The following is a 22,163-nucleotide window of genomic DNA, read 5'->3' on the forward strand; positions in this document are numbered from 1 at the left end:
ATACATTCACGGGGCATCCGAATTCTGCCAACCAAAGATTGGCGACTATTTATCCAGGGTAGTTAGTTCAAATCTACTGAGAGAGCAGCCGACGAATTCATTTAGATTGTTTTTAAAAAGTGCGAGTTTCTACTTTTGGCAAAAATAGCTTAAATAATATGACCCACAAGGAATAGGCCAATTTGAAACAGAATTATGAAATTCGGTTTAAATGAGAAGGACCGAAATACGAGGGGTTTTTTTGTTGTTTTTTTAATAATATCTCCAAAAATAAACAGTTTAAAGTATATTTTTGTGAGAGTTGAAAGCATTTCAAATATGATTTGGCGACAGTAGTTATGAAAATAACCAATTTCATTGAACATCGCCATGGAAAACAGTTTACAGTTGAATGGTCATACTTCCTTTGAATCTCACAGTTCAGTGCAACTTAGAAAAAAAAAGAAAAAACTTCCAGAGGAAAGTCCCCTTAAAGATAACAAATTTACCACATCTACACAACCAACAATACAAAATTGACAAATAATCAGCATGCATGTATTAAAGTACTTAAAATGTTTATTAAAAGAAAATAAAACAAGTAAAAGACCATCCGCGGATTGGACTCATGGAGTTACAGGATATGCTGGAATCAAATTATCCCATTAAAGCCAACTCAATCTAAAGTTCTAGTTACACAAGTTCCTCCAAACAAACAAGACTGTACATGTAACCATTTCTGTGAGCTTCACTTTAAGAGCTACAGGCTTATAACAAAGATATTTCCTGTTTCTCCAAAGAGATTCATCACTTGTCAGACAGCATACCCTGGACAACCAAAGCTGACAGATCGAGTGGTTTTCCTTCCAACAAGTCTTCTCCCTATCCTTGGTACGGACCCCACTTTCATGGGAGGCTTCAAACCAAGGGAGAAATTCTGTTTTGGGGATAAGGCCGCCTGTCGTGCCTCCTGGAGCTCCCTGTGAATTAAAACAATGTCAATCAGTAAACAAAAGGTAAAAATATATATATCCATCTATATTACTACTCATGTAAACACCCTGTATAATGATCCTACAAATAAAAAAAAACTGTCATGTGGACGCACTGTATATACTGTATATATCCCATGCACCTTATTCTTCCTTTGGCACATCCTTCTTTGACTATTTGAGCTGATGTAACGATTAGATTTCGCCACTGTGGGATCAATTAAGTCAATCAATGAAATCAAAGCCAGCAATCCGCATAATAACTTGTTTTACACAACAATGAAAACTCTGTTTTCCTTCTATGGTAATGACAAGTCTGACCAAAAGGTGGCAGTCAGGACATCAGTCACCAACTAGCTGCCTCCTTACTTTTCAAGCATTGCTGTTCTGAATTTCTCCACATTGAGCTCCCAACGCAGCTGAGCAGCCAGCGTCTCAGTCCTCTTTTCCCTCAAGACTGTGTGTTTGCAAAGCTCTTTGGCGGAGGGCCGCTTAACCGGGTCAGGATCCAGCAAAGACTGAAACGGCAAGTTCAAAAGGAACATCAGGCGAAAAGTGGCGTCCCTGCAGACGGCACCTCTGGATTCAGTCAGTTTCTATGAATACCTGAAGTAAACCTTTGAATGAAGGAGAGAGGGCTTGTGGCACCGGGGGGAGGTGACCCTCTCTGAGACTGTGCCACTGATCTCCATTAGGAGGCAGAGGGGGGGCACCAGCCGCCAGCAGCACAGTAAGGCCCAGAGCAAATATGTCAGCCTTAGGGAGGTGGGTGTAATCCTGGGGAGCAATAAACAAAAGGTCAAATCAAGAAAGTGCACCCAGTCTACAGCAAACAACCAAAAACATTTTACCTCATGCAAAATTTCTTTGGCGAGGAAACGGCTGTCCCCCTCCTCGACTTGTGGACTACTTACTGATGTCACATGACCAAGATCACCTGCAGACGAATCTGATTTGTCAACAACCACACTCAAAAAACAAAAGCAAATCAAGCCACCTAGCAGCATTAGATACCAATTTTATAAAGGACTCCAGCTGAAGACTGGTCCTCATCTTCCCCCTCGCTCTCTACCTCGCATCCTCCATCTGCACTGGGCTGCTGGCAAATGAATATGTTGCCTAGAAAGAGTCAGAAGCAGGTTGACTGGAACAGGAAGGATGGGTGTAGAATCAGAGACGCAAACAGAGACTGAACATACTTGGCTTGAGGTCTAGGTGGGCCAGGCCTGAGCTGTGGATGTATTTTAGACCCATAGCCACTTGTAAAAGCAGATCTTTGAGCTCAGCCTCTGTAAGCTGCTCACCCTGTTCCTTCTTCTTTATAATGGCATCCCCCAGGCTTCCACCTGGGGAGGTGGGGCATCAAATCAGAGCATCACAGAAATGTTACAGTGACTCAATGCAAAGTGAAAAATATTTAATATAGATTTCCAACAATGTTCATTTTTCTGTTTTAGATGTAGCCTATTAAAACCTAAAATGTTTCTCAGAAGGTTACAGAACTAAAACCTGACCAATACACGGATTGGTAGTAGCTAGATTTGGACCTAATTAACAGAATCTCCAGATTCAGTACAGCATGCAACTTCAGTACCTATTCTAGGCTCCTGTTGCATGAATTACTGTATGTCGTAAAGATTAGGGGTGTAAATTAATCGTTTTGTATCGATGCATCGATCCAACAGCCAACGATCCGATTCATCGACACGTCCGCAAGAGTATCGATGCATGTTTTTTTTAAAGTTTAATTTGCTCCATGCTGCAGTGGCGCTAAATCTATTTTGCCCTCCTACCTCGCTTCCTTTAGCCACTACCTTCTTCTGCTAGCACACACACACACACACACACTTGCATAAAGAGAAGGCAAGACAGACATGGCAGAGAAAAAAAAAAAAGGGATGACTTACACACCCCTTGCGGGTTCAATCAATTGTGTGGAAGTATTCCTCTCATTTGTTGTAGTTTCTCAAATAAAATGCATAACGATATTACAGCTTTCGTGGATTATTTCAAATTTGAAACATTATCTAGCCTGTAAGGTAGAAAAAATAAATGACCAAAAATTGAATCGTAGTGCGTTCTTGAGTATTGAAAATAATCAAATCGTTGGGTCAGGAAATTGATACGGAATCGAATCGCCATGATGGATGTGATTTACACTCCTAGTAAAGATCAGCCTGTGGCTTTGCCGAGGTGTTCAGGAAGCCCTGGTTGCTTTAATAGTAGAACTTTCAAAGAAGTTTTAAAAAAAAAAACCTAACACCAGGAAGTTTTTTCAATTCAAAATGTCTGGATTAGCGTCGAGTTCCAGGCTTTATAGAGTAGCCCAATGAGTTGATTCCTTCCCGCTATAACCCCATCACTATGCAGGGGACCAAAACATCTCACCTGGTCAGCCAGGCCAACAATGACCCTAATGACTCCTTTTTCAGAGGCATAGGCCAGTATTGGGTATTGCAGGTCAAAAATGACCTCAATGACTCCCCCTTAGTGTAGACCTGTTCTTTTGGTTCAACTTGCATGTTTTCTAAGCCATAACAAGGCTTTTGTTGGGCTACTCTATAAAGCTTGGAACTCAACGCTAATCCAGACAGTTTGAGTTGGAAAAAGCTTCCTTTATGGTTCAAACTTGTAAAACAAAGTCCAGTGGTTTATTTATTTATTTTTTTACTTTTTGGAACGCCCATGACCTGGAAGACTGATCTTAACCAGCATAATAGTAGAACTTCAGCTCTACACATCGCAAAAACTATAATATTAGCTTTTTTTAAACAAGTGTATTTTCCCTTGATTTGAGCAGGTAAGGAAGAACATTTTCCAAAGATGATTTAGACTTAAAGAAAATAAGCAACCCAGTTGTCTTATCTAATTATATTATTTATAATCTCACCAGCCTGCTTAAATTATTTTGGTTCAGTTTCATCGTCTACCCCTTCAATAAGAGTGTGAGATTAAGGATCAGAGCAGTTTTCTGGTGTCATCACAGTGATTAAACCAGTATTGATTCTTTTAGCAGCGTGGCCAAAACACTATTTTTGGAAAAGGAAATGAGCATCTTCAAAAAGCTATATAGAGAAGTTAATGTATTTTATTTTATTTTTATAATTAATACTGCCTACATTTTGACCTCACAACTTAAAAATAAGCTTATTTTATTTATTGGATTAGTTTCTTCAGGATGCAACTGTGAAACATACCATCACAGTACTCATTCTGAATCAGCATGTGGTCATCCTCTGCCCAGGCAGAATAATAGCGAACAACATGTGGGTGGTGTCCAAGAACCGCATGTGCATACACCTCCTTTAAAGCCAGCTGCCTGTGTAGAAAAATGGGAAGAAAAATAAGATTTGCATAAATTAAAGTGGCTCAGGTTTGGATGAGATGACCAAAACCCAGACTCACTCATTGGAAGAGCCAGCCAGGGGACGTCTGGAGCGTTTTATGGCATACAGGCACCCATCCAGTCGATTAACGCACTTATAAACTGCCCCAAACTCTCCCACACCGATGCACTCCAGCTCTAGGAACTCGCTCTCGTAGCGCGACAGCATGAAGGCTTGGACTGCACGTCTCTGCAGAAGGCCACAATCAAACCAGAAAAATCAAAAACACTTCTATAAAAGGAGCATTGAGTCATGGAAAGACGTCCTGGATTCTCTCATATCTCTCCAAATATGGTGCCACTTCCACCCTAAAAAAAAAAAAAAAAAAAATGGAAAAGTGTCTGACAGCCTTTAGTTTTTATTTTCCTCATCCAGAGACTCCTCAGAGAAAATCCCGGAAACAGAACTGGCAGCGTGTCATTTTGGACAAAACAAGAGGAGGCGGCAGCTGAGGATGACTGAGCCGGATGAGGAAATGTTATCACAGGGGTCTGATAGGCTGAAATACAATCAAACGTAAGCATTTATAAAAATAGTTGTACCTTTGGTGGGAGAAAGGCTTCGTCATCCTCTTCAGATGATGTGAGGCTGTGTTTCAACCTGACAAATGGAAAGAAGATATTAAACCTTTTTAAACACTCAGAAAAGAGAACAGCCTGTAAGAGAAGAGAAAAACCATTTTGATCATGTGGGAAAAGTTTTATTCTAACCTCATTTGATCAGCTTTTCAAGCAGATTTATGTTATTGGAACATTTTCCTAAGCATCAAGACATTGTTCTAATAAAATAAATATGTTTGCCAATCTAACCCTTACACCCACAGAACAATACGGCTTTTGCACTGTCCAGATGTTTCAGACAATGGTTTACTGCTTCAACTAAACATTATTTTACAAATGGATTAATCTGTTGATTATTTTTTCCATTGATCAATTAATAACCAGAAAGCAGAAGATTCTTTAAAGTAGACTTAAAAGAATTAAACCAGGTGAACCTAAAAATTTTCCTCTTGAGGAGTTATGAAAAGGGCACATTGACAGCTGAAAATCTTTTTTTTTTTTTTTTATTTAATTGCATGTTATATATAAATGTTTTTAACAATTCTTGATATAGTTACTCCTCTAAGTGGGTCACTCAGTGAACTAAAGGCACATTTCACAGTCCCTGTCCTCCAGTTAACAGTTAATTGATTTCTAAATTAGCTGACCATTTTTTCAATAATCAATTAATCACAATATGATTAATTTTTTCAGGCCTACAATGGTTTAACTTTTATTTCTGAATATATGGAAAATGTGTCTTAAAAGAAGTTATGACCCACTTACAAGTCCAGAGGTTGTGAAAGAATGTCAGTAAACCATGGAACTAAACTACCTCTAAAACAGTCCTGTTTCTCTTTTAGTTCTGTTTGACTTCAGCTCTGCTTTCTAAACTATTGCCCCCAACAGTCTGCCAGGTATAGTATTGCAGAATCCCCTCATAATCAAAGATGCTATACAAATAAAACAGAGTTAAGATACCTTTGCCTGTAATCATGGGAATCATCCTCATCACTCCTCCATTGCAGTTCACTTTTCCTGCGGACCGTTTCTGGAGTGAAAGGATTAACATTGACTGAAGGAGCGTGGATAAGTTTTGCAGAATCGGAGGTGAAACGTAGGCACCTCTGATGGCGACCTATCTTTATGCTAGAGAAAGGCTGGGATGCCTTTGACAGTAAACTCTGCAAGAAAAAGAAAAAAAAAATAATCAAAGTGATCAGAAGGAGTCATAAAAGGATGTTCCCTCCAGGATGTTTTTCTTTAACCTTGGGTGTGCTGGGAGTGTCACACAGCCTGAGCTTACTCCAAGAAGCAAAAGGTATGGGGCTTTTGCTCTGGAAAGGCGAAAAGGATGAGGTGCTTCTGCTGCGATGCCGCTGAACTCGAGGGGTCCTGCAGAGCAGGGTGGGACTGTGGAGGGCTGTGGAGTCATCTGAGGTGGTGTCACTGCTGTTTCCCTCCTCACCGCAGCTGGAAAAATCTTGGCTGATTTCATTAAACAGTGTCGCCATGCCTTTAACCTGAGGCTCTAGGAAGGTTCTCTTCATGCTGGATTAAGGATCTTGGAACAAATACATATTTTATTGGCAAAATTTTACAATCATGATACTGCTCCAATTAAAAATGTAAACATAACTTAAATACAGGCCTATTCCAAGCTCCTTCAACCCTCCATCATGGTTTCAATCACTGATTAATACATAAGCTGAAGTTTAAAAACATGACCAACTAGAATATGACATTTCTGACAAACATATAGTTACACTAAGCTATAATAAAACATTTGTAGTGACTAGAAAGCCATATGCACTTACAAACACCACCACCTGTGCACTACCACCTCAAACACGCTCTGATTTCGCGCCACGTATGTAAAATACTTCCTGTTTAATTAAATTAACGCACAAGGGGGAGGAGGGGGGTCAAGGCATTTAGCGCTCTGATTGGTTGTTGCTTTAACTTAATTTTTTACGGCTTTCCATGAAATAAAAAATATATTTTTTATTATTTTTTTTCCTAAATGAGGGATAGATACTGTTAGATTTTATATATGTAATAATTTTTAACAAAATTTTCTCTTTTTTCAATGATTATCTTATTTTCTTTGTCACTCACTCATTCACTTTTGATAAATAAATATTCATACCCTTGGCTTAGTTGGATTCATAATAATTTTTATCAACCCAGAGAGTTTAAAAAAAAATATTATTAATATTTCTTTTTAAATGAGGCAGTCAAATCGGAAAAAAAACAATGTGGAAGGAGGATGAATTCAGTAGAAAAAAACATATATATAATAAATTAATTAACAATAAGATTTCCCAACTTATTTATACCGTTTTCAATAATTTATTAAATAATGTATTAATTTATGACACAGAAACTTTAACAAATTGCGTTTTCATGGGTTTATTCTGCTAAATAAACAAAAATGAGGTCATGCTATGAAATACTAATGTAGTCACGTGGGCGGAAGTCAGCTACGTCATCACAACAGTAAAAGCTGTCTCTCCGTGGATGTGACACGCTTACAGATCCACCAAAAACAAGCCGGAGCCAGGCAGCTGCAGGACACCATGATCCGGATCCAGCAGAGTGTCTGAACCCGCTCCAAGCAGCCGCACCGCCGGACCTTCCTGTCGCCTCTGCTCACCGTCTTCACCATGGTGGAGCAATCGGACCGAGCCCCGCTGCTGGACTGGGAGGAGATCCCACCGCCCGACGCCAATCAAGCGGCCCAGCCACCGCCTGAGCCGCAGCGGGAGAACGGCACCGACGATGCGGGGAAAAGTTCGCAGCCGAGCGGCAGGCGAACACCGACGATCACCGCGTCCGGTACGGGGCGGAGCGGCGGCGTCCCTACCGCCGTCACCTACAGCCCCACACGAAACATAACAGCTGTTGTTGTGAGCCGGGAGAAGCGCTCCGGGTGCGGCTTCGATCGCCCAGAGCTCCTCGGTCCGGGTGGTGGTTTCCCGTTCCCCGGTCTGTCAGGGAGGGATCAGTGGGAGGAAAAGGACCAGATCCTGGCTGTGTTTGTGGTGACTTTTGGCACGAGATCAGGTGAGTCAGTAAAATAACAATGATCAGATGATGCTGCTGAGGTTATTCTACATGGGATGGGCTGATCATTTATATCTCACTCATATGGTCTCTGCGTAGTAATCTAACATCTGCAGGAATTTACTTGCATTTAAAAAAGGAGCAGATAATATTTTGTATTTGCAATATCAGACAGATGACAGTTGAAGCCATTAGATTAGGGGTCAACGACCTTTACAACATCAGCGGGACTTTATTCTTTATTCCAACATCAGTCCATCTGTTTTAGAGCCACAAAAGCAACACAACTCTTCTCCATTCATTTACTTTTATAAAACATACTAGAGGATGTTGGTGTATATTGTTAAATGAAAGAACAACTTTATTTAATTACATTTTTCTCCTTTGGGGAAATTCAAAGAAATGAAAGAGCATGAGTCCTCAATTTACTCAACTTTTTTTTTTTTGATTAATCTACCTGGATTATTTAGACAGATAAGGACAAAAAAGTATTGATTGCAGCAAAAATGTTACTTGATTAATAAGGACATGCAACAACGTGGTTATTGAATTATTTTTGTAAATGTTACGCATAGATTAAAAGGCAAAGGGAAAACTGCTCAAGCAAGCATTTTCTGACTTATTTTAATATTTCAAAGACTTGCTTTTAAGCCAAAGTTAATAGGAGCCTCAGTGGAGGGGGCTCTTGAGAGATGGGGCCACAGGTTAAGTTTAATTTAATTTTATTTACCCGCCTGGCAGATCACTTTCCAACTTCATCCAAAGACATTACATCCTTTTTATCGGTTGGTCAGTAGTGGCAATTGTAATAGCAAATCTTGGTATTAACAAATGAAAAACAGTTTTTGTGTTTGCTTATTAATGGCTGTTAGAAACATGTAAAAGTAACAAAATCACCAAAAACTGAAGGAATTTATAAGGAATACTATTTAATTGGAATGTTGCAAATCGATACATTAGGTCACACATGCAGATTATGCCAGTCTTTTGATCACATAGCAGCAATGGATGTCTTCAGAAACAAATCATGTTGTATACATAGAGTGTATACAAAACAAAATTTCGATGCACACAGCTTTCAACAGTGAATGAGCAGCTTAGCACTGAACCTTTCCATTTACAAAGTGCAGCAGTGAACAAAACCTAAACAGTGTAGGAAAGACATGGTGCTAAATGCAATGATGTGGAAGGTTCAGAGAATGTAAAAATAAATAAATGCATATGGTGCAAAATTCAGTAGAAACACTGAGTTAATTCTATTTAAAGGGATTAAACACATGAAGCTGAAATCAACTCAATGTCTCAAAATCAATGAAAAGTTAATTTGTTGGCTTTAGCTTTTGCTAAAATCAGCTGATCTGCTTGATGAATGTCTTTTGTAATGTCGTCTTCTAACTTACATGCAAAGATTATTCAGAAGCCTTTTCATGTTAAGTAAAATCTAACAGAGATATAAAGTTTTAAAGGAAACAGGCAATAAAATCATTAACCTGAGACCTTCCTGTGCTTCTGGTAGATGTTTAGTCAAAAAGAGAGACAGCTTTTCGTTGCACTTCCTGAACTCTGGAATCTATATGAGGAACGTCTAGAATCAGAGGAAGTGTCTGAAAAGAAAGTGGAGGGAGAAAGGGAAGTGGCTTCATTTTCTGCTTGTGTGACTTGCAGGGAATATGGTGGAATGGTGCCTGCCGCATGACATTAACCTGGACGGAGTGGAGTTTAAGTCAATGGCCAGCGGCTCCCATCGGATCACCAGCGACTTCATGTAGGTCCTTTTCCGGCCGGTCTGCTCCTGCTGAATCTGTCAGCACACTGCCTCTGTTCTGATCCCTTCCCTTCGTTTCGATTTGCTTAGATATTTTCGTAAAGGAAGTTACTTTGGGCTGGCGTGCTTTGCAAACATGCCTGTGGAGAGTCAGCTGGAGCGCGGTGCGAGGATGAAGTCTGTGGGAATCCTGTCTCCTTCCTACACCCTGCTGTACCGCTACATGCACTTCCTGGAGAACCAAGTCAGGTGAGGCTCTCTGTCAGTGTGTGTGTTTGTGGACACTCTAGCCTTTTTTATCCCTGATTTATTCTTTTATTTGTGCCTCTTTGTATAAAATGTTCTCATCAATTAAACATGAAGCTAGAGGCTCAGTTAGTATCTAATTTGGTCACACAAACCATTTGAAGTGCAGTTTTTCTTCAGGGGTCTAAACACAAAGCTTGAAGAAACCTTGACAGCATCTTTTCTCTCCCTTTCTATACCTCTGCTCTTCTTCTTCAGTCCTTCCACAATAAACTTGACTCTCACTATGTAGAAATGCGAAAAGGGATTCAACTATCTGACTCTCAAAACCAGCCCCATCAAGCAGACACTTGAATAGTGCAGCAAGTTTGTAAGACAATTGTTAAAAGCGTATTTTATTTTTAGAAAAACAGGCCTTGGATTCCACTATTATTGACAGCTTAGAGTGAAATGCATTCAGTTATCAATGCGTTTTACTCCAGAAAAACGATAACAGGCCTTTAAAGCAAGATAAAAAGAAACTGGCACAAAAAACAAATAGAGATGCAAAATAAGATGCAAATACAGAGGAAAAATTAGATAAATTGACAAAGAAGCAAAAGTGGCACAAAAAAAAAGAAACTCCTAAACATGGATACAGGGGCTTCCAAAAGTATTTATATGCAGCTTTTCATATTTTTTTTTACATGCAGTTGGGTAGAAACACAAACTTCATTGGATTTTTATCTTGATTTTGTGGTATTTATTTGTATTTAACAACCCTAAATCATTATTTTGTGAGATTGGCCTGGAGTTCCAGCTGTGAGTTAATGAGTCAAATTGGATGCAGAGAGTTTGGGAACAGGAGTTTTAAAGCATCGCTACAGATTCTCAATCAGGTAAACTTTGGACCAAATCTGAGGATTCTCTATCCTGAACTCCATTTTTTACATTTTTTTTGGGCATCAGAGTAAAGGAGAATTATTCTTATTTACACAACGCTTTTCTGTTAGGTTTTTCTTTTGACTTGGGAAAAGTTTTGAAATCCATGTTTTAATCTTGTTTCAATTTGAGCATTTATACTATACTTTGTGTTGGCTCTTAAAGAAAAAAAAAATAAAGAAAAAAGCACACCAAAAAAACATAAATACACAAAAAATCGTGGATCTCTGAAAAGATGGTGTGAAATTATACCTTTTTAATACATTTTGTTAAAGGATCAAAGTGAAGCTGGATTTTAAATGGATGCAAAAGAGCTTAGAAATGGACAATTATAAACATAAGACAGAACAGATGAAAGCCGATGCAAACAGAAAATCAGCTCAGAAGGTCTGAATGTTCCTTCCTTTCCCCAAACAGCAGTCCCAGATTAATAATGTGTAGAACTAAACCTGAGTGCTACACACCATCTGGGATGGGAAGTAAGAGGGGAAACAGGGGACTGTAACCCTAACAACAACACAAAATAGCTGTGATGCATCTTTTATGTGAAGACTTTAACAAAAAACTCAGACAACTAAACTGAGAATGAATGTGTGGTGCAAAAACACTTCAGCTTCAATCAGCAAAAATAAAAATGCAACCAACACGTGAAAAAAACAACTTTACATTGTGCAAATACAACAGTTATTTAATTAATAATAACTAAACTTTATTGATCTCACACTGGAGAAATGTATGTCTGCATTTAACTAATCGCCTTGTAGAGCAGTGGGCTGCCATTGTGCAGTGCCTGGGAAGCAGTGTGGGGTTAAGGGTCTTGCTCAGAGACCCAGAAGTGCACGCTGTGGGGATTGAACCGTGTACTTGCAACCTTCTCAGAGCACAAGCGCACTACTTTAACCATTAGGCCAACACTCCCTAAATTAAAGTGACATGTATATCTTTTGTTCTCACGAGCAAAGGTATGCATGTCTACACACTTTTGCTCTGCTTCTGCACAAACTCCTTTTTAAAAACTCTAATACTAATTTTACATGCTAAATGTGTTTTTTTTTTTATTATTTTGTATGAGCCGAGCTGAGTTGGATATTCTGCCTTTCAAAACACAGGAAGCCATTATTCAAAAGTATAAAACTATTAAAACCAGTCATCCGTAAAGCACATTCCAGTTCAACATGCAAATCTGGATGATATGTCCCATAATGTTTGCCTTGTAGACACCAGCTACAGTGTCCAGGCCAGTATTCTCCTCTGGAGGCATTTTATGAAGATAAGAAGGCGGTTCTTCCCTCGACAGGAAACGGTTTGGTCACATCGTGCCCGACCTGGACCGTTGCCTCCATAAACCGCTGCATGCACCCGGAGATGAAGGTCTGAGAGCATCCAAATATATTAGTAAGGAAGCTGTGCATTTAGCTGTGTGATACAGTGCTAAACCCCTCCTCTGCAGATCACCCACCCAGCTGGCTGTATGTCCCAGTTTATCCAGTTTTTTGGGGATCAGATCATGGTTCTCTGGAAGTTTGTTCTGCTTCGGAAGCGCCTCCTCATCTTCTCTCCGCCACCCATAGGCGTGGTCTGCTATAGGGGTGAGTATCTTAAACCTCGACACAAACTCTCAGGCTTTTTTTTTTTTTTTTGCGGGACTATTGAAGGTATGATTCACAGGTCTCTTATCCTGAATGCCTTTTGAGATGTTCTCTCCTCTTCCTACAGTGTATTGCTGTTGCTGCCTGGCCAACGTCTCTATCCCTGGAATCGGGGTATCTGTGCCAGAATTACGTCCGTTTTTCTACGTCAACATTGCTGACATCAGCACCCTGGAAACAGAGCTTTCATATGTTGCTTGTAGGTTTCTGCACAACGGGTGTCTCATAAAAAAAATCATCTTTGGATCTTTTTATGTGTATACCTGAGTGTGTCTTTTCTATTTTTTTAAGGCACCACAGAGAAGATTTTTGAGGACAAAAAGGACCTGTATGATATCTACATTGACAACCAGAATGTGAAGACACACAGAAGCCTTCTGCAGCCGCTGCTCAGGCTGAACGCAGCAGATAAGGAGAAGTACAGGAAGCTAAGTGAACAGAGGTATAGCTTCATCTCATGCAACTTCCAGTGAAACATTTGGTTTTCCATTAAGAAATCATTACGTACTAAAGTCAAATCACTTTTTACTTTTTATACAAAATGGATTTAACAGCATATAGAACCAAAAATTAACCTTATTTCCCCAACTTTAAATATTTAATAACAAATCCTACCTCCTCTGGCTGGAATTCCTTGAATGAGGAGCTTCTGCTCTCTGTCCAACATCTCTAATATCCGTCTGAGAAAATCTGCTCTGCTGCTCACTTCCAGCTTTCAGATGTTTCAGGAGTTTCTTACCCATTTATTGGTATAGATAGATGCTTGCTAACAGCTAAGTTAGGGATTTGGTTAGGGTCTGGACTTAGTCAAATTGACTAAATACAGATCTTGATCTCATTAAGCTCACTCAGTCCTTTGTTGATCTACTGCTGTGTTTTGTTTTGTTTTTCTAATGTGTCTTTAGTTTCTGTATTAGAAGAAAATGTAAATCCATCTAGAAAAAAAGCAAAGTTAAAATTGGGCTAATAAACCTTTGCATGTGACTGTGGAAAGCATCATGTGTCTTAGAATGACTTTGTGATAAAGGAGCTGCATGTCACGGGAGAGGGAGGACTTAGCCAGGCAGCGAGGATAGCATAAGGGATTTTAGGATGCCGTCTGCTAGATCGGAACTCTTAAAGGTATAGTGGAGGATTTTTGCACATTTTTGAAAAGAACCACCCCCTTTATAAAAATACACATGCACAACCCTGTACCGTTACAGGTACAACAGGGTTGGAACAGTAAACGTTTTCCTGTTTCTCATATAGCACAATTGACATACATGAGCAATTCATATTTTTTGTGCTTTAATGCTCCATAATCACACACATGCACAACCCTTTACCCGCTCCCGACAGGGAATGCCTATTAAAAGTTGCTGTGTGCATCGCTCATACAAGCTTACTTTCCAAAAGAAGATGTGCAATTTTTCCACTATGTCAGACTCTCCACTGGTAAGTGAAAATGGGGACGAGCACGTAGGACGGCTTACGTAAACATATCACCAGAATGATTCACAATTAGGAGGACCACTTATTTTAATGATCCACCCATAAAAAGAACATCCTCCACTCTACCTTTAAAGTTACACATCTAGAAAACAACCAGAGAGATTTCTATAGATCCCATCCATCCGTTTTATGGGTCTTTGTCCAATTTTCCATAATGAAAATGATTCAGGAACATTCTATCCAGAACAAATAGGCCCTAAAAACAGCTTCTCTCTCAGAAGTGTGAAAGCAGCTGCCTTCCTTTAGACACAAAATAGTCAGGTTCATGAACAATGCTCTAGCTCTGGCTGCACTCTATGTGAAAGCTAGATATTTCTATACTTCTCTTCACAGATGCCCTTAGCTGCTATAAGTGATCCACTTTTCATTTGTGCCTTTATGAATTTTTAGGTGTTTTGTATTTATGTGCATTCTGAGCCAAATGTCCTGGCATCACTTGATTATGGGTCCAAATTAACAATATAGATTATTGATCATGGATGGATAGACAGGCGCAAAGATGGATTTAGGAATAAAAGCCTGAAGAGATGGATGTTTTGTGCATTTTTCTGTTGTTATCATTTTAATAAACACTCTCCTGGATTTTGTCACAATAAAAGCTGATCTTTCTCTCTTTGACCTTCTCCAGACAAATGCTGCTGTACTCTCAGGAGGTGGAGGAAGACTGCACGGCTAACGAAGAGGATCTTTTCATTTTGTGAGTCCTTAAGTAGTTTGATCACAGCTGCCAAAGGGAGCCTTGTTTGTTAAAGGAAAGCGATATCTTTGTTCTTTTTCAGGTTTTATTCTTTCGAGGACACGCCTTGATTATTTTAATCCTTATTAATGCTTTCATTTTCCAAACCTTCTGGCCCAGGTTCTTCATGGAGCTGAACAACCGGATCTTCCAGACTCTGGCTGAGGTGGCAGGGAGCTCCGATCCCACCATCACTGCTGATCACATGAGGGCCATGGGGCTGGATCCCCAGGGGGACCGCTCCTTCCTGGAGGACCTGCTGGAGGTGTACGGTATCGACGTCACACTTGTCATAGACAACCTCTGCTGCTCCTGAGCTCGCCTGCCTCTGACAAACCAGCAGGGTGCCAGTGAACATCAGGCCCCCCCCCACACACACCGATACACTGGAAACACTGCCTCCATCAGGGAGTTTAAATCTGTTGTCTGCTGTTCACCTCTGGGTTTCTGGACCTGTGGAGATAACCCACTGTGGGCGATTTAAACACTCAGTGGCCAGAAGCGGCTGAAGACCAGCTGATGCACATGCAGATGTAGCTCCTCTAGTTTGACCTGGATTCTGGTAGACTGGGTCAGAGGTTCTGGCTGATATCAAGTCTTCACCGCTGGATGATTGTCTCATCATGGTCTTGTTTTCACGATATTCACCGCCCTGCGGCTCGGGTGTCCACCACTGCTTTATCTGAAGAATGCTGTCCTGTTTGGAAGAAGGTTCTCCCGCATAGAAACGGATTATTGTGCATTGAATTCCTTTCACTGAATATTAAATGGACTTCAACCTCTTCACAGCTCTATTACCTTGATCTCCTCTGGTTCTGATAAACCAAATGAAAATAGTAAAGACTTAATTTTCCTTTCAGAAAGGAAGCAATACGAGGACAAAAAAACAAACACATTTCTCCCTGTTTTTACGGCTGCTATCCCCAGAGCTGAGGATGTAATGAGTGTGATTTCTACTTTATAACTGGAAGAGGTAATTATTACAGACCTGCAGCACCGATTAGAAGCTTGCATTCAGTCATGAGGGCCATGAATATGATTCATTGTGAGCTTTTAAGAACATGTTAGAGTACTTTGCCTGGAGCAGTCTAATAATACAAGATCCATTTCCATTATTTTTAAGAAATAAGTGGTTTCAGATGTACTGTGAACTTTCCTTATTTCCAGTTTGAGTCAAATACAAACATTTATGCGGCACCCGAGTAAAGGTTTCTTACCTAGCTTCCCCTGACCTTTGTATGGATAGTTTAACACCGTCTGTTCAGGTTTTTCAGAGTCCAATAAAAACTGGTTTGTATTCAGGGAAGAGAATCCATGGGAAGAGGGGAAGTTCTTCATCAGAACCTCTGATTTGTTTTGGACTCTGTTTTTTTGAAAGACCCAACGATGTCTAAGTTTCAACCATCCAGCAGTCTTTGTTGGGATGAAGTTGAGGACCTTTGAAGTAGCCTTTTTCTTTCATTTTTTTATCCACTCACAGTATAATGCTGCCATTACCATGCTTTACAGTTTGGGCACAGTTTCCTGTGTTTAGGTTTAGTGGGTCAGTATTTTATTATTTTTTTTAGGTCAGTAACATCTGAGTCAGCTTGGAGTAAACCTCCCCGTGAACCTCTTTAGATGAGCTCTAGCCTATTGGGTTGGAGGAGAGGACGGTGCCTCTAGCTTGATGTCAGCTGCAAAATACAGGTGGTTTAATAGCAGCTTACTTAAGGTCTGTGACTAAACTATTATTAATGATACATGTTTGTATTTGACCTTCTATGTTTACTTGCGACTAGATGAGAAAACTCCCTTAATTCAGATTCTGTGTAAATATGAACTTCATGCCCGTAATGACCGTATGTAAACTTCTGACACGGTGCGAGATGGGGGAAAACATGCTGTTAATTGGTATGATAAGCTTTATGCACTTTCACCACAGATCCTGTCTGCTCATGTCTGTCAGACTATGGGATAGGTGCATTCTGGGACATGTAGTTGTATTGGTTTGTTTGAGAGAGCTCCTCGTTTGTTATATTTAGAGGGTTTTAGTGAACATGCACCACATGCGCTGAATGCTGCACTCTGTTGAACACCGGATATTTTACTCACGCTAGTTCATCCTTAAATATAACCTTTTAAGACTCAAAGGAGCCATTTCTAGTTGGTTACCCGATAAACTAGGAAGACTAAGACTCCTCTTGGCTCATAGTTTTTGACTTTATACAGCAACTTTAGGCAGAGTCACCTGTCCCCTAGTTTATGATGTTCTTCATTAATGCTCCCATTAATCAGATTAAACTTCAGAAACGGGTGGGGCGTTCATTTCTTCGGTCGTATTGCTAATTTCAGCATTAATTTGTTCCATGTTGGAACACAGGAAACTCATTATCTTCACCTTGATCATTTATTCCAGGATTTCAACTCTCTAATGGTCCAACAATAAACTAAATGTTCGTACTTAAACATTTCACTGAAATCTTTTTGTTGTTTAGAATATTTGAATTCCTGATCTAATATTGTAGAAGCTGTATTTGGACTGTATGCCTGTTTTTCTTTTGAGTTTGTAATGGGGAAGGAAATGCACTAAGAGTTGGAAAACAAAGTGGCAATTAAGCTTTATTTCAAATTTGGGGCCTTAAATTGTATTTTTTTTTTTTGACATTGACAGAAAAGTGTTTTGTTTTTTTATTTCTATATGCTGAAATAGGTGCTTCACTCTATACATCAGCAGATATGTATTTCCTCTGAAAGCTTTTCCTCAGCAGATTTAATGTAAAGGGAATGTAAACACACATACCACTGTACAAAATGCCTTTCTGGAGGGAATATTCCCAGATGCGGATGGGCATCAGCTTAACTCACAGCGTAGTGTCACACTATACTGAATGTCAAAGACAGCAGAGGTACTGCAGCCATGCCACAGCATCTAGGCAGCTTTTTATCTCCACTGCATCGTAATCACCAAGTAGCAGTGACGCCTCATCTAATGTGGAACACAGTAAATGGTTACTTATCTACACAAAGACCAACAGCATGATTACCTTTCAGCTCCACTGTAAAACAAGAAATGCTGATTCTAGTTCAGTGCTATTAAAGTCCAAGATTCTAACCATAAAAGTTTTTTTGTATTTTTTACAGCAAACTCCACATGTATTAAAGAAGTGAATATTTCATTTCAGCAGAAATTTGCAGGGACCTCCGTTGTCATCGCCGCTCCAATTGGCAGGGGTTTTAATCCGGTCTGCTTAGTAAACCAAATAGATTGGTAAAAGTGATTTACAACATCTGGTAGAGCTTGTTCAGGGGGTTTTCATCTCTCACATCACGGAGAGGTTGGCATTCAGAGCCTCTCAGAATCATGACCACTCCCAGAGTTGAGGTCCATGTTCATAGCCTTTATTCTGGAGTTATTTCTCCAGGAGTCATGGCAGAAACCAGAGAAAATGTCTGTAAATACAAACTTATATGCAGAACAAAGAGGTTTTCCTTTCAGAACGAAAGAAGAAGAGGAATGGAGCTATAGTTGGATGGAATAAATTGCAGCCTGAAGTGACCCAAATCCAATTTTTTTTTGCCCATACGCGACCTGTATCTGATTTTTTCACTGCAGTCTGAATAACACAGATCCGATTTTTTCCAATGCGACTGAGGCCACTTGGATATGTGGTCCTGAATCCGATACGAATCTGACCTTTTCAATTGTGACCTGCCTGAACAGCCAGGTCGCATTTATCCGACCTGAACGTCATTTATATTCAACAAAGGTCACTATTCTGCATCTTGCTGCGCAGAAACAAGAAAAAACAACAACCATGGTGGACGATAATGCAGAGGGCAGTCTTTATTTTCAACCCTCTTAAAAGCAACCATTATAACTACTCTCCATAAGCCTCTTAATTATTTTTAATGCACTGGCTGGGGTTGGGAATGAAGGACTGCTAAATGTGCTCCAGCACTAATATACATGTTTACCTCCGTAAACACAGAGCACACTCGCTTGTGACCCTTCGGTTGTGTGAATGCAGTTCACACAGGTGATCATATACAAGTTGCATTTATTTAGCTACATGAAAAACCATGCAAAACAATTGGATTATACAAAAAAATCTGAATTGAGCATTAAAACCTGCATTGTGAACGCAGCCTTAGTTGTGAAATCTCCATTATATTATCCTCCTCTCAGCTTTTACCCAGTTCCTCTTTAAGTCACACAACCCCAAGGTAGACTCTGAGTTTACTATCTGGCAGAAACGTGGCATTCTTAATTTTGAGGACTTGTACATAAATGATAGCTTTGGAGGCTTTGAAGATGTATCACATAAATTTGGCCTCCCTCGGTCTAGCTTATTTAGATATTTCCAAATCCGCCACTTTCTTCAACACCATGACCCCAGCTTTCCATACTTATTACCTTCTGGTCTAGATGATCTATTAAAATCTCAGTTTAATTCCAAAAGACTGGTCTCCAGAATCTATGATAGTATATTCTCTTTTAAAAACATAACACTAGAAAAGACCAGAGCAGACTGGGTGGAAGAGCTGGGGGAGGACTTGGAAAAGGACACTTGGGAGAACGCTTTATTAAGAGTAAACAACAGCACTTTCTGTGCTAAGCTAAACATTATTCAATTTAAGGTCCTACATCGTATTCACTATTCCAAATCAAGACTAGCTAAAATATATCCTAACACAGATGCAAGATGTGACAGGTGTCGAAACACTCCAGCTGACTTGACGCATATGTTTTGGTCATGCCCAGCCCTGGCAACCTACTGGTCAACCATCTTTAAAACATTGTCAGAAGGATTGAATATTAATCTTCAACCCAACGTTGCTATGGCCATATTTGGTGCCACAGATGGAAGATATACGACATTAAGGGAAGGCCATAGAAACATAATTGCTTTTACAACGTTGCTTGCACGGAGAAGAATCTTACTGCATTGGAAATCTAAAAATCCACCCAAGGTGTCCTTGTGGTTTAGTGACCTGACACACTTCATGCAATTAGAGAAAATTAAATTTACTCTAAGGGGGTCTAAGGACAAATTTTTCTCTGTCATGGGTCCGATACTGACACATATACGTAAACTTAAAACTGTGCCCACTTAAATATCCTCTGCCAGTCCTCCTGCGAATGGATATGTGATCTGGATCTAACCCATGTGTACCATTTCCTGTGAGGTGCACAGTCTTGGCGCTGGAGAGCTGAGATAAATGTTCGTTATGTACACTTGTGTGCGTACATATCTGGATGTACATATGTATGTAAAACTGATTTTTTTTAAATTTCTTTTTTATCCATTTATTTCATTAGTTTCATTTATTTTTATTTTTTTTAATCAATATTCTATATATATATGTATATGTACGGGTATCAGTAAGCGTATATGTATACGTGTATATATATGTATATATTTCCTATTTATTTATTTTTAGCTATTGTCTATTTTTGTATTACTTTTAACTATCTACTCCTGCTAGATTGGTGTCCAAACGGTTCTTGGATGGGGGGGCTAAAATATATATATGAGTATCATGCCTCTTGTATGGAAATTACAGAATGTACCACTGATGCTCAATAAAAAAAAAACAAAGTCACACAACCCAACAGCATAATACTGCCAATACATAAGTGATGGAGGGGAATCCTGCTCACCTGGATCCCTCCACGATCCCTCCTGAATAAAATGGGTCAAAGTGCTGAATACATGAATTACTCATGGTTGTTAAAAAAGTGTTAATGATACGAGGCTGTAAACTCAGACATTAGGAATTAAATTATTTTAGGATTTAAGCATCAATTTGTGTTTTCCTAAAGAGATCAATAAATGGAGACCTGCAGCGCAGTCGGCGTCCTAATCCTGCACCATCTGTCAGATCAGGGCCGGTCTTGCCAAGCAGCTCCTCCTCATCCAAGTTCCTTCTTCTCTCTCCCCTTTTCTTTTAGCCCAACTCGCTCCCTCCTCTTTTCCAAACCGCTTGAGAAAAAGCTTTAACTTAGCTGCTTTCCTGCACTTTTTTTATTTAATCAGATAATAGCTGAAACCATTCATCCGTACATGCATAGAATTGGACAGAGGAGAATTCTATTGATCAACCTTCAGTCTAGACTACTACTGTAAACCTATCAGTAAATTTCTGTAAATTATAAGCAATATATTTAGTTTCACACAGAAAAATTGTGGTCCTTTTAGCAACAACATATTTTTATGTAACATGTAAGCAGGTTAAAACAGATCTAAAGAATAAAAAAAGCCTGATTAACGTTTAATAATCTCCAGCTTGTTGAAGTCATTTAACGATTCAGACGAATAGAAAATCCATCCTGAAAATGGCTCCTTGTTTTTCCACGTCTTCTTTCTTGACGCTTTGTATCACTGCGGCTGTGAGACGAGCTGCTCTCTGCGCTCCGCACTGATGAAGAAGCGTAGTTTCCGTGGCAACAGCCGTATCTCTACGGGCATCGCTTCATACTCCTCATTGTCAATATTATAGAAGCCGGCGTTGCCCTGCAGGAACCATGCACACAGTTTAATGCCAACTGAATTTTACAAAAATCAACAAACACTAGAAACTAAATCACATTCGATGAGATCTGCTCTGACATGAAGGTGGATCACAAGGATTGCTCACCTCTGGCAGCTTAAGCTGGCAAGCACTGGCTTCCAGTTTTGTAGAGTTCTCAGTGAAAAGCGTTGGATCCTTCACTTTTTTATTCCTGAGGGAAACAATATTTGCATAAATAAACATGGATACATTGGATCTGTTCTTCATGGCAGGAGATGAAACGCTGCAGCCACTGACCCCATGGAGATGAACTCGCCCACGGTGAGGTTCTCTGGCTCAGCACAGATCATCAAGGAGTCATTCATCCGCTATGAATTCACACATTAAAAATGTGAATTTTGTCTTTATAAATGTCTTTATAAAAAGATTAATAAAAGAATGTTCTACTGACCCTCTCTACTGGGTTTTTGTTGTGGGTCTGAATATAAAGCTCTGATGTAGACAGATGTTGCTCCTCCCACTTCTCTGGCTCCTCTGATTTTGGAGGCTCTGAGCAAACGGACCCAACATAAGCTCACTCACCATTAGCATACTGGAAACCTGCAGGTTTAGCATCAACATAATAAAATCTGCCTACCTTCAATTGGAGGGTTCCAGTAGTTCTTAAGTCTGCGGATGATGCGGTACAGTAGGTTAGGCCTGGGGGGCTTCTGAGGTGCCAGATCCGGGGGCCGAAGTGTGGGAGCCAAGAAAGAAACCGAGACGTCCTGGACCAGAGGCCACTCCTGCAAAACATACACATCAGGGCAAAATTGCAATAGAGCATCATGGAAGGACAGAACTACAGTTAAGAATTTAATTTTCTTTACAGTAGTTATCGCTGCAACTCACGATT

The 22,163-nt window shown here is 39.8% G+C and overlaps 3 protein-coding genes across 4 annotated transcripts in view; 1 reads left to right on the top strand and 2 right to left on the bottom strand.

The window, feature by feature from the left end:
• Window positions 1-391: 391 nt before the first annotated feature.
• wee2 (WEE1 homolog 2 (S. pombe)) lies at window positions 392-6,763 on the bottom strand. 2 transcript variants are annotated; one of them, XM_015395335.1, is made up of 12 exons: window positions 6,714-6,763; window positions 6,165-6,460; window positions 5,878-6,080; window positions 4,900-4,957; window positions 4,377-4,546; window positions 4,169-4,290; window positions 2,171-2,317; window positions 1,986-2,090; window positions 1,823-1,908; window positions 1,578-1,748; window positions 1,341-1,489; window positions 397-959 (listed from the first exon to the last, which is right to left on the bottom strand). In XM_015395335.1, exons 2-12 carry the CDS (start codon window positions 6,444-6,446, stop codon window positions 794-796), a joined length of 1,659 nt encoding a protein of 552 aa, XP_015250821.1. In that variant the 5' UTR covers window positions 6,447-6,460; window positions 6,714-6,763; the 3' UTR covers window positions 397-793. The 2 variants fall into 2 exon arrangements, with proteins under 2 accessions (XP_015250822.1, XP_015250821.1); XM_015395336.1 differs by lacking the exon at window positions 2,171-2,317 and having other exon boundaries at window positions 392-959.
• Window positions 6,764-7,370: 607 nt separating this feature from the next.
• Window positions 7,371-17,890, top strand: LOC107097964 (protein LCHN-like). Its single transcript, XM_015395355.1, has 9 exons — window positions 7,371-7,962; window positions 9,628-9,727; window positions 9,818-9,976; window positions 12,112-12,265; window positions 12,345-12,483; window positions 12,611-12,742; window positions 12,835-12,985; window positions 14,666-14,734; window positions 14,894-17,890. Exons 1-9 carry the CDS (start codon window positions 7,563-7,565, stop codon window positions 15,087-15,089), a joined length of 1,500 nt encoding a protein of 499 aa, XP_015250841.1. The 5' UTR covers window positions 7,371-7,562; the 3' UTR covers window positions 15,090-17,890.
• Window positions 17,891-20,233: 2,343 nt separating this feature from the next.
• agk (acylglycerol kinase) overlaps window positions 20,234-22,163 on the bottom strand; it is a 6,987-nt gene continuing 5,057 nt past the window's right edge. Inside the window, exons 10-14 of the mRNA XM_015395356.1 lie at window positions 21,906-22,053; window positions 21,720-21,817; window positions 21,566-21,636; window positions 21,395-21,479; window positions 20,234-21,270 (exon numbers count right to left, since the gene is read on the bottom strand). Of these exons, the coding sequence (XP_015250842.1) occupies window positions 21,136-21,270; window positions 21,395-21,479; window positions 21,566-21,636; window positions 21,720-21,817; window positions 21,906-22,053 (537 nt within the window). The 3' untranslated portion in view covers window positions 20,234-21,135. The remainder of the gene's footprint in view (window positions 21,271-21,394; window positions 21,480-21,565; window positions 21,637-21,719; window positions 21,818-21,905; window positions 22,054-22,163) is intronic.

The sequence above is a fragment of the Cyprinodon variegatus genome, unplaced genomic scaffold (genome assembly GCF_000732505.1).
Source record: "Cyprinodon variegatus isolate N-32 unplaced genomic scaffold, C_variegatus-1.0 Scaffold737, whole genome shotgun sequence".
NCBI lineage: Eukaryota > Metazoa > Chordata > Actinopteri > Cyprinodontiformes > Cyprinodontidae > Cyprinodon > Cyprinodon variegatus.

What these genes read in the sequence shown, in the direction of transcription:
- wee2 (XM_015395335.1), bottom strand. Translation starts at nt 6,446, where the DNA reads ATGAAGAGAACCTTCCTAGAGCCTCAGGTTAAAGGCATGGCGACACTG. An exon ending in CTGGCTGGCTCTTCCAATGA is followed by an intron (nt 4,291 to 4,376) that starts GTGAGTCTGGGT and finishes TTTTCTACACAG; the next exon opens with GCAGCTGGCTTTAAAGGAGG. An exon ending in TCAGAATGAGTACTGTGATG is followed by an intron (nt 2,318 to 4,168) that starts GTATGTTTCACA and finishes CCACCTCCCCAG; the next exon opens with GTGGAAGCCTGGGGGATGCC.
- LOC107097964 (XM_015395355.1), top strand. Translation starts at nt 7,563, where the DNA reads ATGGTGGAGCAATCGGACCGAGCCCCGCTGCTGGACTGGGAGGAGATC. An exon ending in TTCCTGGAGAACCAAGTCAG is followed by an intron (nt 9,977 to 12,111) that starts GTGAGGCTCTCT and finishes TTTGCCTTGTAG; the next exon opens with ACACCAGCTACAGTGTCCAG. An exon ending in GCATGCACCCGGAGATGAAG is followed by an intron (nt 12,266 to 12,344) that starts GTCTGAGAGCAT and finishes CCTCCTCTGCAG; the next exon opens with ATCACCCACCCAGCTGGCTG.